Consider the following 17,804-nt stretch of genomic DNA (forward strand, 5'->3'; position numbering starts at 1 on the left):
TTTACTTCTGGGTGCCATCCATTTTAGTCATCTGTACTATTGTGATATTGTTTCCTTCCTAGTGGGGTAACACTATAGCATGGTCAAGATGCATCACTTAACACTCCTCTGACCATCTTAAACACTGTAGCTCAAAATATTATTGGCTTAGCCTTTTGATTCGCTTAAAATTCTGATTTAATTACCAATTGTACTGGGCAGATTCCCCAGTCTATGGCAGCATGTGATAAAAGGCGGCAAATATCTTTCAGAGAAGTTGTGTTCCTGAGCAATAATGTTACCATCACTAAGTCCACAGGTTCTTCCACCAGGTTTGCCTCCCAGGTACTGAAGTTCTCAAAGCAGATGGAGTAAGTCATATCTGGACTTGAATGGTACATTTGGCAATGACTTGACAAGTTCACTTATTTTAAGTTGCCCTACTTACTGGGGGTAGGAGGCGCAAAGTGTAGTTCATGTTCCCATGAAACTCTCTAATCTGGACTTCCCTACTTCAGCAACACCCGGGTCCAGCATCATCAGTGAGCACACCAGCGGTGCTCTGAGGTTGGAGCACACCTGGGGGAAAACCAGCAGGCTGAGGCAAGAAGTGTTTCTAGACTAGAGAATCACGGAGCCAGTACACCCTGGTGGGCCTACAGGCCTGAACAGAGGATCTTGGGAGAACAAGGGCATCCCAGCGGCCAGGGCAGTGGAGCCCCTGGGGCCAGATCTGTGGTGTCCAAGGAGGGGCCAGAAGGGAAAACATTGACCTCCCTGGTCCAGCGAATTTCCTGATTTGGGACTGGTCAGGTCCCAACAGTGCAGGCACCAGGGAGATTTAACCTGAAGATGTTGCACCTTGAAGCTATAAATAGTATTGCAAAATTCACTCTTCCAATTGCAAGGGGTACTGCAAAGGAAGGAGGAGAAAATAATAAAGTCTCCCTCTCACTCAGACATTCAAGAGAGCAATTCTCTTGCCCTCCTGTCCCCAATGTGAGGTCCCACAACTTCACTTGGGGAGACCTGCACAGACTTATCAGCCTAGATTATGCGGTGCCTCAAATTGAGGTCTGATTGTCAATCCCAATGCATAGGAAACTACATCTATTTTGGAAGCAAATTATTTCTGATCTTGGTTTGTTAAGCATTAGTACAGTCATAGCACCTAGCTGAAAAGGTCTGTAGTAAAAAGTGTTTTTTGAATAAATTTCATATCTAAGTTCTTGATGTAGAAATTACTGTGAAACACGTGTTACATTGAGAATTTGGGTTGGATCAGAATGGTCAATAATTTTGATGAGGGCTACTCCAAGAATATGGGAAGGGGTCAAGGGCCACACAGTTCCCTATTAACGAATAAAGTGTGGAGTCTGGGGTGTAGGTTGGGTACAGAAGGGAGTTTGAAGTAAGGGACTGGGGTGCAGGAGAGAGTGTGGGGTCTGAGAGGGAGTTTGGGTGAAGGAGACAGATGTCACCTGGGTTAGAGCAGTGTTTCTCAACCAGTGGTATGAGTACCCTTAGGGGTACGAGTACCCTTAGGGGTATTCAAGAGAAGTCTGGGGTGTATGTCAACAACTGAAATTTGGAGAAAACTGAATTTTTGTTTTAAGTTTTACAGCATTTTATTATTTTTGTACTTTTTTACTCCCAAAAATTTCATCGTTCACCCAGCTACGATTAAGTTGTATAAACAAATGTGTTGCAATGGTAGAAACAAATTGTGTGTCCGAAAACTGTAGGTACTGGGGATACTTTTTACCTTTTTTTGGGGGGGGGGGAAGGGGCACTTTATAAAAAAAAGTTTGAGAAACACTGGGTTAGAGGACTAGGGTGCAGGAGTTTGGCTTGTGACCTTGGGGAAGAGGGGATTGTGACTTGGGGAAGGGGACAAGGGTGCAGGATGAGGTAGCAGAGTTTGGGCTGTGACAGAGGAGGACAAGTTTGGGTTATGACCTAGGGCAAAGGATTGGGGTGCAGGATCTGGGAGGGGATATAGGTGGGGGGGCAGAGGGTTTGGGTTATGTGGGGTAGGGGAGCAAAGGGTTGAGGAGCCAGTGGCAGGCTCCGGCTGGGAGACTTACCTGCTTGACTCCCAGCCAGCAGCCTTCTCAAGCAGACTGCCTGTTCTACCCCTGCACTGGCTGCAGGGGCCAAGTAGTTTTTGAACAGCTGTGAGCCTGAGGGGAGGGTGCTTCACAAGCTGCCTGTTGACAGGCAGCTCCCACTGACCAGAAACTGGCCAATGGGATTGTGCTGGGGGCGAGGGCAGTACATGAAGCCTCTCTCCCTCTTCCAGGCTCACAGCTGTTCAAATAGATCCCCACAATGGCAGCTTCTTTCAGCCGTGTGTGCGAGGAGGGAAAGCAGGCAGGGAGTCTGCCAGAGAGCAGGCAGGGAGGCTGAATCCACAGGCAGCCCAGGCCTGAGTTAGATAATATAAAAGTCCCCTCCTTTTGTGGCCTTTTAAAAAGAAGCTCACAAAAAACAAGTACTATGAATATTTTGTGCCCCTCACAAAATATCCTGTCTCCTTATAAACAATTAACCTTTTCATTTAACTGACATCGTACTCTGGTTACAAACAGATACAGTGAGCAAGCTATTCAGTCCAGTACTAAGATTCAATAACACGCAACTGAAAATTCAAACAACTGTATATATAAACCTATCAATTCATTTTGGCAAGCTGGATCAGATATTTTTTGTAATATTTTAAGTAGGCTCCATTGTACTATACTGGAAAGGTAATAAAGCCTTTACAAAACAACATTTATTTTACCCTGCCAGTTTATACAGATTCTTCAATAAATATTAGTTAGGCTATCCATCCAAAGAACCTTTCATTATTACTAGAAGTCCCGTATTATCTGAGCTTCCTTTATCCATATCTCGGTATCAGAAAGAATTAAACAGTAACCAGCCTTGCAGAAGACATGCAAATCAGATTTGTTAATCAACATTTTTTTAATCTTAGTATAAATGGATTCTGCAAACTGATTTGGATTAACCAGGTCTGGCTGTGCTTCCATCTGGAAGTTATATATTTTCTAACATTAGCCACATCTTGAAAAACAGATTCAGATGTTTGGAACAGGTTCAGAACAGTTGTAAGAAATTTTAGCTACAAATGAAAAAAATCAGTTTTAATGTCTTTCCCCCTCCCCCCTCAGTTTTTTCAGTGAAAATTTGTACTCATGATAGTTGGTGGGGGGTTTGCTTCAGAATGACCGTGTAAAGTACTGCAATTTGATCTCTCCCCTATTGCCTAGTAAAATTTTAACCCTGACCGTAAAAAGAATCACAATGCCAAGTGGAAATAGTTATACTGATACAAAAATTGTAGCCTCTCTAATCCTGTTTCCTAGTATTTGGTACAAGAGAACTATTTCACTTGAGGCTGGGTGGGTTTTTCCCTCCCTCGTTTTCCCCCCTCATTTTCAAAAAAGAAAAATAGTTAAAATTGGTACAATGCCTAGCCAACGAAATGCTTCTGTTTTTTTGTATGACTTTTTTTTTTAAATCTTATTTCCTGACCTACCTTGTCTTTTTGCTGGTCTTGGGTTTTGATGTGGTATTCTTTGCTTTCTTTTCCTTTGGCTCTTTGGGGATCTTGGGGGTTTTGGGAGGCTTGGGTTCCTTAGGCTCCTTCTTTTCCTTGGGTTCTTTAGGATCCTTCGGCTCCTTTTTTGACTTGGGCTTTTTCTTTTTCTTTTTCTCTTCTTGGGAGCAATCCAATGAGTTCCTGGTTGGATCCTGGCTGTCAAGACTACCAGAAAAATCTTCCTTACCAAAACCTTTACTGGGACCCTCTGCAAGAATGTGATTGTTTTTCTTTTTCTTCTTCTTTTGCTGAGGCTGCTGTTCAATAGATGGCAGGTAATCATCATTTTTCACTAGCTGGGTATTCAGTCCACTAACCTGAGTCATATCCGGCACTGGTTTCTCTACAAAGGGCTCCGATGGAGAATGCTAAGAAATACAAACAAGCATTAAATTAGTATAGCATGATTACACACACACACACACACACACACACACACACACACGGTCCATAAAATTTAAAGTTCTCTCTACTTTGGAACTGAAGTCATGGAGGGAGACAAGAGAAAACAGAGGGTAAAGTTGACTGGTAACATTTCTAACAAGTATCGTACAATCAGTAATTATAAGCATTGTTATGCTGTTACGGCTGTGGCAGATCATCTATAAAGTACTGGATGTCACGAGTATAAAATTATTTATGACTAAAAACTCTGTATAAAAGATAAATCCACATTTCATACAGTAAAAAAACCCCAAACTTTATTTCGACTGAAAAGGAAAAGTATAAGACAGCCATTGGCCTCATACAGCCAACCAAGGTTGTTGGTTTTTTTTGGGGGGGGAGGGGTGTTAATATATGAAAACTTAATATATTTTGAGAGGCTGAGGAGCTGAATCAGGGGTGGCAGCAGCATAAGCTGGGTGGCATAACAGAGCCCCTTTACTGATAGTGTAAGGAAGGGCACCCAGGCCAAATTTGAGTGACATTACAAGTTGGCACATAAGGTGCTGGTGACTAGGGTTGCCAGGTGTCCAGTATTGAACTGGACAGTCCGGTATTTTGACTGTGTGTCCAGTAAACAAATTGAGACAATAACTGACATATACATGTCCAGTATTTTCTAATTAAAGAAGTCTTTCTACTTTTCTCAGGCCTGGCTTGATGCCCAGCAGAAGCCCACTTGGGACACGTGGCAATTAAAGGGACCATGATTGCATTTCGTCCTGACCTCCCAAATCTCCCACCCCCATGTCTCCCTGGTTACTTCCCAGCGCTTTTTTTTTTTCCCCATCCCAACTAATTTTTATCAAATTTTTGTCCGGTATTTTTTTTTAAACCATCTGGCAACCCTATTGGTGACCCCAATCTCAGCTTCCATTCTGCTCTCCTTCAACACAGAATCCTGTTCTGTCCTATGCCACCCATTTCTGGTTACTTCCTACACTTGGTAGAGGGTATAGAACAAAGGCCCTGGAAGAAACCTCACTGATGATTTGGAAGATGAAAGCCAATGCGTAGGCAGTAATTGGAGCATGGACCAGAGATAGCCTGTGTTGGTGATGCAGAAGCAATTTCTTCCCTATTTCTTCTTGTTTTGTTTCACGGAATTGTTTTCTTCTTTTTTGGTCAGCCCTGAAGATGAAGGCTTGAGATGACGGGCCTTATTATTGACGGAAGAGAGCTCTACACCAGGCTTTTCCTGAGTTCGGCTTTTCGGAAGACTGATCACTGAGCCATGGAACAGCACGGGAAGGTAAGCAGTGAGGTGGATACTTTGGGGAGACAAGTAGCCTTATATAATTGTACATAATGTCACTAATATCCTTTTTCTGTTCTTCATCAGGTGTTGGGTGTTTTAGAGTTGCAACTGACTCCAATTCCAACCTGGTCTACCACTTACATATTCATAAAGGTGCAAACTGTCCAGTGTATAAACACATTGGGATATTATGTTTATTACCAACCAGGATCTAATATAACAAATGTATGTGAACCTATAGTATGTTACACTTTTGTTAGGGATCCAAATTATGGATAGCATGTCAATTTCCCCCCCCCCCCCCCAATACAGACAAGTTATTTTGTCATCCAAGTTTTATTTCAGGCTTTAAATTCCTTGTGGTTGTTAGTATAAGCTGCTGAATGTAAATCCAAGTAGTTCTATGCTAGTAGCAATATGTGTACACAGAATATTCATCACTTACCCTGTTATTGACCTTGCACTACAGCAAGTTTACCAGTGGTTGTGACAGCAGAAACACCAGTAGAGGCTGGGGGAAGCATTTTTACCCACATAATAGATGCTTAGCAGTAAGGACCCATAATATATACAAAATTTCTATCAATGGAGCTATACTAATGCTACGCCAAACAACGGTAGAAGTGTTGACAATTCTTCGCATGGATAAGATCCCTGATTTGCAGTTCACAGATTTCCAAAGTAACTACAGTGAGACTATCAAAAATACCACTTTTACTTTACTGTTGCTTGGGAAAGCCTGGGATAGCACAGGAATCAAGGAGATGGATGGAGAAAAGATAAACTGGACTGGGAAACACAAGACCTAGGTTTTATTCCTAGCTAAGAATGACTTGGTGTGTGACCATGGACCATTCACTTAATCTTTCTATGCCTCTATTAGATTGTAAGCTCAACCATTTGCAGCAAAGGAGCCACAGATCTCAGTTCAGACTGTAGGCACTATTGCAATAGCTATAAGGAAGGAGGATTTTCTGCTACAGCAAAGAAAAAGGATGATGGAGAGATGGGAGATATTAAAAAAACCTCACTCTTTCAAGGAAACAGTGGGGAAGGCAGAGATATTTCCAATGTATCAGACACCTTACTAATATTGGAGAATATAAAAACACAGTATCCCAAAGCAGGGTCCAAGATCTCATGTAGGAATTGCCACACTGGATCATACATGCGGTCCATCTAATCCTATATCTGCCAGTAGAAACAGATATTTCTGAAGAAGGTGAAAACCACCAGAAGTTAGACAGTTGTGCCTGTACATTAAGTCTCCTCCTAAATCCCTGAGAGAGATTAAATCTCATGCTTCAGGATGGAAGCCAATTTCTCTTCAAAAATATCTTTTTAGAATCATAGGGCTGGAAGAGACTTCAGAAGGTTACTGAGTCAGGCCCCCTGCCCAAAGTAGGACTGACCCTAAATTAATCATCCCAGCCAGGGCTGTCAAGCTGAGACTTAAAAACCTCTAGGGATGGAGATTCCACCCCCTCCCTAGGTAACCCATTCCGGTACTTTACTACCCCCTCCTAGTGAAATAGTTTTTACTAATATCCAACCTAGTCCTCCCCCACTGTAACCTGAGACTATTTCTCCTTGTTCTGCCATCCATCATTACCAATAACAGCCCCTCTCCATCCTCTCTGGAACCTCCCTTCAGGAAGTTGAAGGCTGCTATCAAATCCCCCCATACTTGTCTCTTCTACAGACTAAATAAGCCCAAATACCTCAGCCTCTCCTCATACGTCATGTGCTCCAGGTCCCTAATCATTTTGGTCGCCCTCCGCTGGATCCAATATTTCAGATGTGGCCTTACTGGTGCCAAATAAAGGAGAATAACTTCTCTAGACCTGCTGGCAATGCTCCTCCTAATGTATCCTAATATGCCATTAGCCTTCTTGGATACTAGGGAACACTGTTGATTCATATCCAGCTTCTCATCCACTGTAATTCCCAGGTCCTTTTCTGCTGAACTGCTACCTAGCCAGCCGGTCCACAGCTGTTTTACTATTCATAGAACCATATAATACTAGGACTGGAAGGGACCTCGAGAGGTCATCGTGTCCAGTCCCCTGCCCTCATGACAGGACAAAATACTGTCTAGACCATCCCTGATAGACATTTATCTAACCTACTCTTAAATATCTCCAGAGATGGGGATTCCACAACCTCCCTGGGCAATTTATTCCAGTGTTTGACTACCCTGACCATTAGGAACTTTTTCCTAATGTCCAATCCTGCTGCAGTTTAAGCCCATTGCTTCTTGTTCTATCCTCAGAAGCCAAGATTATCAAGTTTTCTCCCTCTTCCTTATGACGCCCTTTTAGATACCTGAAAACTGCTATCATGTCCCCCCTCAATTTTAACATTCCATTTTATTCATCTCCTCTGTAAATTCTTACATAGTGCTTAAAGCATTTTACAAAGGAATAATTCCACTCTTATCAAAGAACCTTCCAATTTTGCCTTTAAAAAAATGAGCAACCATTTCTTCACTCCAAATACAAAGTCTGACTACATCCCATCAACTTACACAAAAGTATTATAATAGTTCCCATATATATCCCTAAAACCTTGTTTAACTGCAGCTGCACATTGAGCCAAGGTATTCACTCAGCTATCCACAATGACATACAGATCCTTTCCCTGAATGAAAATAGTGAATTTATAACCCTGTAAGGTATATGAGTAGTTGAAATTTTCCTCTTCATTGTTCATTTAATTTGCAATCTGGTCGGAATCCCATTACCTTCCATTTTCCCAGGAACTTGGGGTGGTGAACATGCCTCCTAGGCTACCTTCCAGGTAGCTGCTTTCGGATATCATCACAGAGACTTTCTTTTAAAAAAAATCACTTTAGATAGATTAGTTTTCTGGATAGTACTACAATTGTTCACGTCCTTGAAACATCCTTGTTATGTTTATCTGAAGTTATTTATGCTTCTTGATTGCTTTTAGCACTGCACTTAGTTTAAGTCTACACTGGCACTTTACAGCACTATAACTTTCTGGCTCAAGGGTGTGAAAAAACACACCCTGTCTCAAGCACAGCAAATTACAGCATTGTAAACACAAGTGTAAAGCAGGCAACAGTGCTGCACAATTAAAATCTGTTTCATTTGTAGATATGCAGAGCTTCCAGTTTTGGCTGCAACACGGATGAGTAACGTTTGTCGGAAAATATTGTGTACTGGAATTTTAAACAGTCATGTCTATTGATCTTAAATTTTGCAAAATCTTGTTTAAAAGATCTAACTTTTGGGCCAAATTAAAATTGAGTTTTTCTTTTAAAATGACAAGGATTTTTTTTAAATGCACAGCAGCTTGACAAGACAGTTTCAATAAAGTGTTTTCAGTTCTATGTATCTGCTCAATAAGCAACAAGACTGAGGATATAATTTTAAGCAAAATCCACAGGAATGAGCCACTGGTTTAAAAACTAATGTTATTTTATTTGTGTACACGTATACGTTAATGACATTTTTAGTACAAATGTACTCCTGCCTTACCTTGCCACTCCATCCCCTGCGTGACTTTTTTCAAAGATTCAAACACTATCTAGAAATGGCAAGATTTAGAACAGGCCAATACAAAACAGGAAATCTGATGTTAAGATTCACATTCTCTCCAACATTCCCCTTGCAATAGCAATTTTATTCATTTCCACGCTATCACTTAACTTTTCTGCCTCGTATCAAGACGTTACATTTAAAAAAATGTTCCCCATCTCATTCATTTCTTAACCTCTCAAAACCGTAGTAGTGAATTAATTTCTCCTATTCACAGTAACAGGATGAAAATTAAAAATAGGCATGTACAACCAAAAGGTATCATATATATTTAAATATTTCTGTATTGCTAGAAATTTTTCATTCACATATATAAAAAGCATACATTAGTGAAACCGTTCAAGTCTGCTCTAATTAGTTTTTGTTTTGTATTACTTTCTCATCCTAGTTTGCAATTTTTTTAGTTTAGAATTTTACTATATCGATATGGTCTTTAATTTTTAGCATTATACTTTTTAGAAGTGGGTGTGATTGTATAATTTGCTGTGCATTGTGTGAATATTGTTGCACCATTCTTAAACTGCATATCCCTGACCGACAGCCCCACATTGCTCCCTAGTGTGAAGCTGTGTAGGAGCAGCACAAATCTAGGAGGAGGAAGAGAGATCAGAAGCGGCATAAAGGAGGCATTTCTTCATCCTAGAACAGTTGTCTGAATTTTCTTTTTAAACAGGGTTAAGAAAGGGAAGAAGGTAGGAGAGGTTCTTGCCAGTAAATATTGGCTTAAACCTATCATGGGGATATATTTCAAATAGTTCTTCATCTTTAAATCTATATTGGATTAACTTTAGTTACAGGGTCACAATTTTCAGTGACAAAACCCTGGTTTTTATTTACAAAAAAACCCCATAAAACGATATTTACTATATACTTTTTACAGAAAGGTTGAAAACTTACCTGCACACTTCAGAACATAAATTTTTTTCCTACAGCTTTTAGTAATAAATTAGGCCATAATTTAGCAACTTGGTACAGAATTTAATCTTCCACAGGAAAGAAACCAGTAAAGATTAAATACAAATAGGTATTAATCCTACTTGATATGCAGGCAAAATTATTTTTGGTACTATTTGAAATAAGGTGAAAAAGGTGCTCAGAAATATTGCAGTGTTTACTAGACCCACATCTCCTTAAATCTTTTAGAGAAAAGCTGTTTTTGTAAACATTTAACAAAGAACAGATGGCCCGTTTTAATCATGTGAAAAAAAAAACCTGGAGCTCACATTAATACTCCTACAACAGACGACTGGGTCTAGTCACCTCCCTAACCAGCAGTACTGTCTTCAGTAATGCCATTTAATTTTACTATGGACATTTTCTCATCAATTCCCACTGCTTGACAGTTAATCAATGTCATTAACATGCAATATCACCATATAGGACATTGCTAAAAATCTTGCTTATTAGAGCAAATGTGGAGATTCCCAAGTCTTCAAAGATTTTAAACATTCAACTTAAAAAAAATCTTGCCACGCAGATTACCATTGATAATAAAATGATTTTCCATACAATTAAACCCCAACCATAATGAACAAATTTCACATAAATATGCGTCTCACCCTTGGAGTTGATATTTATTTATAATTTGCAAACAAACATTTGACACTTAAAAGATTTAATAAATTAAAAATAAAGAAGCTTGTGCTCTATGAATGTTTACACATTTAGATCCAAACTAATTTTCTGCTGCTCAGAAAAGATGGATGGCTCAAATGAGACCTGTTATGTAAAGTGGCAGGATGGACAGGATGCAGAATTAATCCAATGAGGGTTAGTGTGGGGAGGGAGGAAGAGGAAGAGGGGAATTAAGGAGGAGACAATTTTTCTGTTGCTCGAACAAGGATTGAAACAAGGTAAACTATACGTAAGTAGTGATAGCAGATGAGTGTCAGTTTCCTGGCAGAGGAGCCTCTTGAGATAGTGAGCTTCTCAGCTCTCCAGTAAGAGCAGCAGAGTACGTGACACGATTCAGGTAACTTTGTCAGATATCAACACTAGCATTTTCTTTAAAAATCCTATTTACTCTGACAGCTGAAAACCCCCTATTTTAATTTGCATCAGGTGCACTTTTACACTCTAGGAGCATCTTCAAAATCTACGAAACACATCTCTGGAAGCACCATTTTATTTACACTTCCAAAATCTCAGCTGTTAATCATAGTAGGTAACATGAGAAGAAATGTCCAATTAGTTTCTCAGTTACAAAAATTGAACTGTTCCCAATACCACCCCCAAGTTGTGGGACAATCTGATACAGATCCAAACTTTTCAATATAAGCAAATTACTGCTGAATATTTTTCCTCAATAAAAAGTGTAATTCTATTAAGTTTTACCTCCTCCACCTAAATAGGTAAGCTGATTCTCTTCAGAAAGGTACAGACAGCATCCCAGGGCATGAATTAATGCCTCTTTTTAAAGAGGAAGCAGTAGGAGCAAGAGCAGGGTTGGGGAACCTCCAGTCTGTGAGGCTTGAGGCTCTCTCCACCCATGCAGGAGGGCAAGTTGGTGTTCATGTTCCAGTCACTTTGGGGGGGTTGGGGGCACAGCCACTCCCCACTGCTGGTGAGAGGGAGTGCCCAAGCCTTATGGGCCACACAAAGGCAAGTCAGAGTCAGCATCTGGCCAGTGGGCTCTGCCTGGTGCAGGGAGGAAGCAGCTCTGCATCAGGAACAGCAGCGCAGGAAGACACTGCACCTGAGCTGCCTGCAGGCTTCTATGTCACTCCCATTTGCCAGAAGTGTCTGGGGTAGCGCCTGACCACACATGGTGGCATGGAGCCATATGCACTCTTTCCCCCCTCTCCCCCCAGCAGCTGCACCATGTAGGCAGCCTCATTCCCTGCCACCTCTGGCCCAGACCTATCCCCACCATACTCGTGCACCCTCACCCCTACCCAGACATCACACCCTTACTCCTGTCTAAACTGCACACCTACCCACTGAACCCTTCATTTCTGGCCCCACCCCAGAGCCTAGGGCGAGATCACAAAATTCTACTAGCTCCAGGCCCCCAAAAGAGTTAATCCAGCCCTGGGGGGAAGCCACCACAAGCACTGGAGTGCAAGGGGAACTCTGGCACCCCAAACTGCATGAGTGAGATGAAAGGTTCTTTAAGTTTCCTGCTCAGTCAGGGGCCACATCCACAAGGGATTTGGGGGGGGGAGAAGGGGACACTTCTCACTTGCATGAGGCTCCCAACTGATTTTTCTGAGGGTCAGTGGACCCTTAACCGCAAAAAATTCCTAACCCTTGGGAAAGAGCTTAGACAACAGGAGATAGCAGCAATGCATCTGGAAAACAGAGTTCTGTGTAGTACCATAGATAAGGCCCTACCAAATTCACAGACATGAAAAAACATCACAGACCATGAAATCTGATCTACTACATGAAATATGGTCCTCTGTATATTTTTATCCTATTTCATGGAGATGACCAGAGTTTCTCAAACTGGGGTCCCTGACCCAAACAGGGAGAGTGGCACTGTTGCCACCCTTACTTCTACACTGTCATCAGAGCTGAGAGACTAGAGAGTATGTCAGCACTGGCCAGGAGTTCAGCTCTGAAGGCAGCACCCTACCAGCAACAGCACAGAAGTAGAAGTGTTAATGCTATATGATACCATCCTTACCTCTGCACTGCTGTGGTGGTGACACCACCTCAAGGGCTGGATGCCCAACCAGCAGCTTCCGCTCTCCAGCCCCCTAGCTCTGAAGGCAGGGCAGAAGTAAGGGTGACAATACTATGACCTCCTCCTCCCATAGTTATGCAGTTTCCCCACCCACCCACAATTCCCTTCTCAAGCAGGACCCCTATAGTTACAACATTGTGAAATTTGATTTAAATATCTGAAGTCATGACATTTACTATTTTAAAAATACTACGACTGTGAAATTGACTGGGCCTGGAGGTTGTTAGTAGAGTCAAGCTCAATGGCAAGCAAGGTCACCAAGGAGATGAAGAAGTTTCTACATGCAATATATGCCATTTCCACCACTTGGAATCCCTTCATTAGCTTCCTGTCTTTTAATGAATTCATGCTCCTAATCTCTACCTATCAGAACTAGCACCTAGAAGACTTTCCCCCCCTAAATATTTGTGCTCTCCCTTTCCTTTTATTTCCCCTCTCACTCCACATGTACTTCCTAAAACTTTCACCCACCTGATTGCTCTGCCTTTTCACCACTTTTAGCATCAGGTCTTCTTTTATGCTGCCCCCCTGAATCTGGAACATGACTTGGTCTGGTCAATACTAACAAAAACAACATCAGTAGTCTAGCTGCAAAGTTGGAAAGAAGAGGTAGAGGAAACAGAACTCAGAACTACGTGATTGTCAATGCACAATTGAAGGTGAGCTTGGAGCTAATGTAGGTATTTGCATGTAGCTATAATCCTTCTAGGAGGCTAAAAATAGTGGTGTAGATCCTGTGGTGTGGGCTGCAACCAGAACCATTGATACATGCACTAGTAATAAGTAATGATCAACATCTTCTCATCTTCATTCCTATTTTTAGCGACATTAGTTAGATTAAACCTACCAGGGGAATGCTTACATGAGATGCAATCACACCTTTTGATTTTAACACAAGTGCACCCAGTCATGAAGTCTTCATCAATTACTAGTAGAGATGCACCACTGCTGGAATATGGGGAATAGCCTCAGTCATTCATCAAGACCATTCTTTCTTTTTTAAATCCCTCTATTCAACCCATCTCCTCAAATAATCCTCTCTGACTGGAGCTATGCTATTCTGCTCCTAAACCACCATCCCATGCCTAACTTTAACTGCAAGATCTTTTGGGGGCAGGAGTGGGTTTGATACTACCTATGCATCCAGGCAAAACAGTTGTATTCGGTACCATTCAGTTACAAGATACTATAGAGGTAAGATGCCAAATACTTACCATAGCTAACATTTCCAGATCCATAGTGACAACAGATTTTATCCACCACAGACCATTTTTTTTTCCAGAGGTCTCTTTTACAATATAGGGAAAAGCCAAAACAGTTAAGTTTCAGATCAATTCTGAAGAGTTGCCACGTTTTCTTTGAACAATGTAGAGAAGGACGAAGTATTGTAAACTGTTTTACAGATGGGTAGGGTAATAATTAATCTTGTAACTTAGTAAAGTTAGGGACTCATTGCCATGGCTGTGGTTTCCACTCATTCCCACCATATCCTGCAGCAGCTACATTAATAGTTTTTGAACAAAAAACTGTGTTCCCAGAGTCCTTCATCGTGAATGGCCCCCTAAACTCTCTGTACAATCGTCTATTGAGCTGTGACACTGAGTCCCTTTCCCAGACCCGAAGAGCTCTGTGTAGCTTGAAAGCTTCTCTTGCCCACCAACAATTTTGGTCCAATAAAAGTTATTACTTCACCTCACTTTGTTTCTCATATATCCTAAGACCAATATGGTGACATCACATCATATGACAACTGTTATTAATCATTTTTCCCCTAGTGAAATGCTCAGTTTGTTGAAGTGTCCTTTAAATTCTATTTTATTTTGAAAGCAAGTTTTTCCAATCCTCCTGACTGCTTATAAAGGTCTATTCTGAAAGGGAGAAACTGATTGAATATAAAATGGGAAGTAATAAAACTAGCTATATAAAGTTCTTCCAAAATACTAAAAATAAACTGAAAAACAAATTCATTTTTTGCTAATTTAAAGTAATCTTAGATGTTTTATAATTGGTACAAAATTTTCAGATTTTCAAGTTGACTGTGTCCCAAAGATCATGAGAGAATGGTTAAAACTGTCCTCTCATAGACTAAAATTTTATATTCATGGGCCATCATTTCAAGCATACATTCACCCACTTATTTAGATGGGTTGAAGATATTATCCAATTATGGTTTAGCAAAAAAAAAAAAAAAAAAAAAAAAGAAACAAAAAACATCTATGAAGAACAGACAGACAGCAGGCCCCTCAATTAGGTGGGCCACAACCCATTTAAAATAGTGTGTTACCACAAGTTGATAATTCCTCCCATTACTGTGTTGGCAGCCAGTGGAAAGAATTCAAGGAAATTAGGTTTACAAATGATCCCCAAACAAACAAGCACATGGGTATGTTTTGCAGTAGTTGGAAGCGATTACAATTCCTAAATTGTGGTCCTTGAAGCACTGAGCACATGGTGATGACTATAGAAAGTAAGGATGTAAAATGCTGGTTAATCAGTTAAGTCAACCTAACATTTAAACTGTTAACCAACACAGCAGGATCCAGACTAGCTGGAGCAATCCCCAGGCTGCGGGGCTCTTGCCCCCAGTTCTGGGGGAGGGGCTAGTGTCAGCTCTTGGCTCCCAGCCCCTGCCCTGGCTCTGGGGCTGCTTCCAGCTCTTGGCTCCCAGCCCCTGCCAGAGCAGTCCCTGTCCGCAGCAGGGCTGAGCTCCCCTCAGGGAGGCTGCCCCAGGCGCCAAGGCAGCCCCTGCCTTCGGGGGACCCGGGATCACCATGAACAAGGGCTGCTCCGGACAAGAGCGGCCCACGTCCACAGTGGGCCCCCTGTGGGACTAGAGCAGCCCCCTGCCCACAGCAAGTGAGGAGCTGCTCCAGCCCCCCCACTAGTTACCAGTTAACTGGAACCAGTAAGCACAACCCATGCAGGGTGATTTTTACCAGTTAACATTTTACATCCCTAATGGAGAACTGACTAATGACATAGCTATTTTATATAATTACAAATGGGATGTAGGATGGTTCACGGGTCAACACCTATTGTGAGCTGATTCACAGTATGAAAGTGTTGAGGACTCCTTGCTTAAGAGAACTGTGCAAGATCACTGCAAAATAACTTAAAGTGAATTCTACACATTACACATAGTAATGCACATATCCTAACTTGACATTTTTTTCCTATGAACAAAATAGTCAAAATCTCCCAAGTTAACAGATTTTACCAACTCCAGTCGTATTGCCATCCTGACATGATGGAACAAACCAGGCACTGAAATCATCATAACATCTCCAGCGTCCTGCTAACAGAGTATTATTTCAAATGGATTTCACTTATCTAAACCCATAGTCCCCTTTCTGAAAATTCTTGGCACCAATTTACAAACACAATTTCAGTTCTCTATAGTCCAAAAGGTAAAACACATACTAATGAAGCCCCCCCCCTTCCCACACGCCCAAAGAACTCAAAAACATTAAGCAAAAGGTGGAGAAAGAATGGTCACACTAAAGGAAGCCTGATGTACACTCAACTAACTCATCATTACTTTTGATCTCATGTCTTTGAAGTATGCCCTGAGCCAAAGACCTGTTTTTAAATTATTAGTTTCCTTATAACATAAGCAGAAAGTTTTCAGTTTCTCCAACACAAAATCAAAAAGGAGCCTAACACTAGACAGTCCCTGTGGTTATTCCACCAGCACCCATAAATGCAAAGTAATTATACACAACTTTATTTACAACAGGTGCTAGCTATACAACTCTTGCTAACCTAATGGAAGTTGCCTGGGTGAATTCTGATAACAAAATAAGACTACTCCAGGCATATAACTTCAAATACTTTGAAGCAATAGTACATAAAACTGAAGAATTTGAAGGAGACAGTTTTGTGGAAATTCAATAATAGTTAAGTTGCTGCTACAAGGAAAAAAAAACCTATTCACCTTAATGCAAGTTTTTAGAAATACTCAGTTTTGCCAACTCCCTGTAATAGCATATCAAACAATAGATGACTTAAATTGAGAACTTCTATTGTAACTGCAAAAAATGTTTCTTAGCATAAAATTGAACCCAATAGCTGTAGCAAAAAATCAGAACCCTTTCACATCTTGTGTCTAGAAACAAGAAAGCTCTTGTGGAAGGATGAGAATTATATTCTTCTTGCTATGCTTCTAGCTCACCCCCCAACAGAAAACTTCTTTCAGGCTAGCTACTGAAGTTCCATTCTGTAAAGTTTAGCTTGATTTGGAACCAGGCGGTTTCCACATCCAATTCCTAAACTTGACATGACATTGTAGTCATATTGTAAGGCCTTGGTTGATTTTTTTAAAACTAGCAATCTTGACTTGGTATATTCAATACCTGTACAGCCAAGTTATTGTAATTAAGTAATAAATATCCCCTAAGAATTTTTTTTTAAAAATCAAGCAAGATTTCAGATCACTTAACTTTGCGAATTGCTCTTGTTCATTTAGTCTCTCGTTGAGGAGTAAAGCTCACTTCTCCCATCCACATCTTAGAGTGGCATATTGTAAACATCACCAGCCTCAGTGCAGAGCAGTACTAAATATACCAATATGCAAAGCAGACAAATCACTAATGTTGATCCCAAAGGACAAGCTAGAAAGGTCCATTTATCTTCCCACTTCAAGACGAAATTAGGAAACAAAATTAACCTAATACACATTGAAAATTCTGAATCCTTTAATTTTCTAATGTTCTGCCTTTTCTCCCAACCCCATACAAACAGGGAGGGACAAAGCTGCATAATTAAATAGCAATTATAAATTCAGAAGATATGTCACTGCTGCTTGATTAGTGAACTTCTAATTCTGAAAGAATAGTATCATATGTAGGTCTAGCTCATTAATGGAGGCATCATCTTTTGAGTGGTTAAAGCTCAGAACTGGTAAGCAGGAGATTTGGGTTCTATTGTCAATTTTGCTAAAGACTGAGCTAAGTCATCCTTTTTGCAAGCTGGTTCCTCAACTGTAAAACAGAAATACCACCAACCTGATCAAGTGTGAATATTAATGCACTGTTTACAAAATGAACTTCATAAAATGAAGGATGCTTTAGAAGTTCAACATATTAAAACACTAGAAAAAATGGTGAGGTCTACAAAATAGTTAAATTAATATTTAGAATATTATAAAAAACTGTATTAATGATATTACAGAGGAATCATTATGTATACAAAGATTTTAAAAAGTCTGGGGGGGGGGGTAGCCATGTTAGTCTGTAACTTTAAAAACAATTATTCCTGTGGCACCTT

The 17,804-nt window shown here is 40.7% G+C and overlaps 1 protein-coding gene across 1 annotated transcript in view; it reads right to left on the minus strand.

Moving 5' to 3' along the window:
- Window positions 1–17,804, minus strand: part of CHD7 (chromodomain helicase DNA binding protein 7) — a 200,738-nt gene that overhangs the window by 70,707 nt on the left and 112,227 nt on the right. The window contains 1 exon segment of the mRNA XM_075920640.2: window positions 3,524–3,954. Coding sequence (XP_075776755.2) covers window positions 3,524–3,954 — 431 coding nt within the window.

The sequence above is a fragment of the Pelodiscus sinensis genome, chromosome 2 (assembly GCF_052426305.1).
Source record: "Pelodiscus sinensis isolate ZL-2025 chromosome 2, ASM5242630v1, whole genome shotgun sequence".
In the NCBI taxonomy this organism is placed as follows: Eukaryota; Metazoa; Chordata; order Testudines; family Trionychidae; genus Pelodiscus; species Pelodiscus sinensis.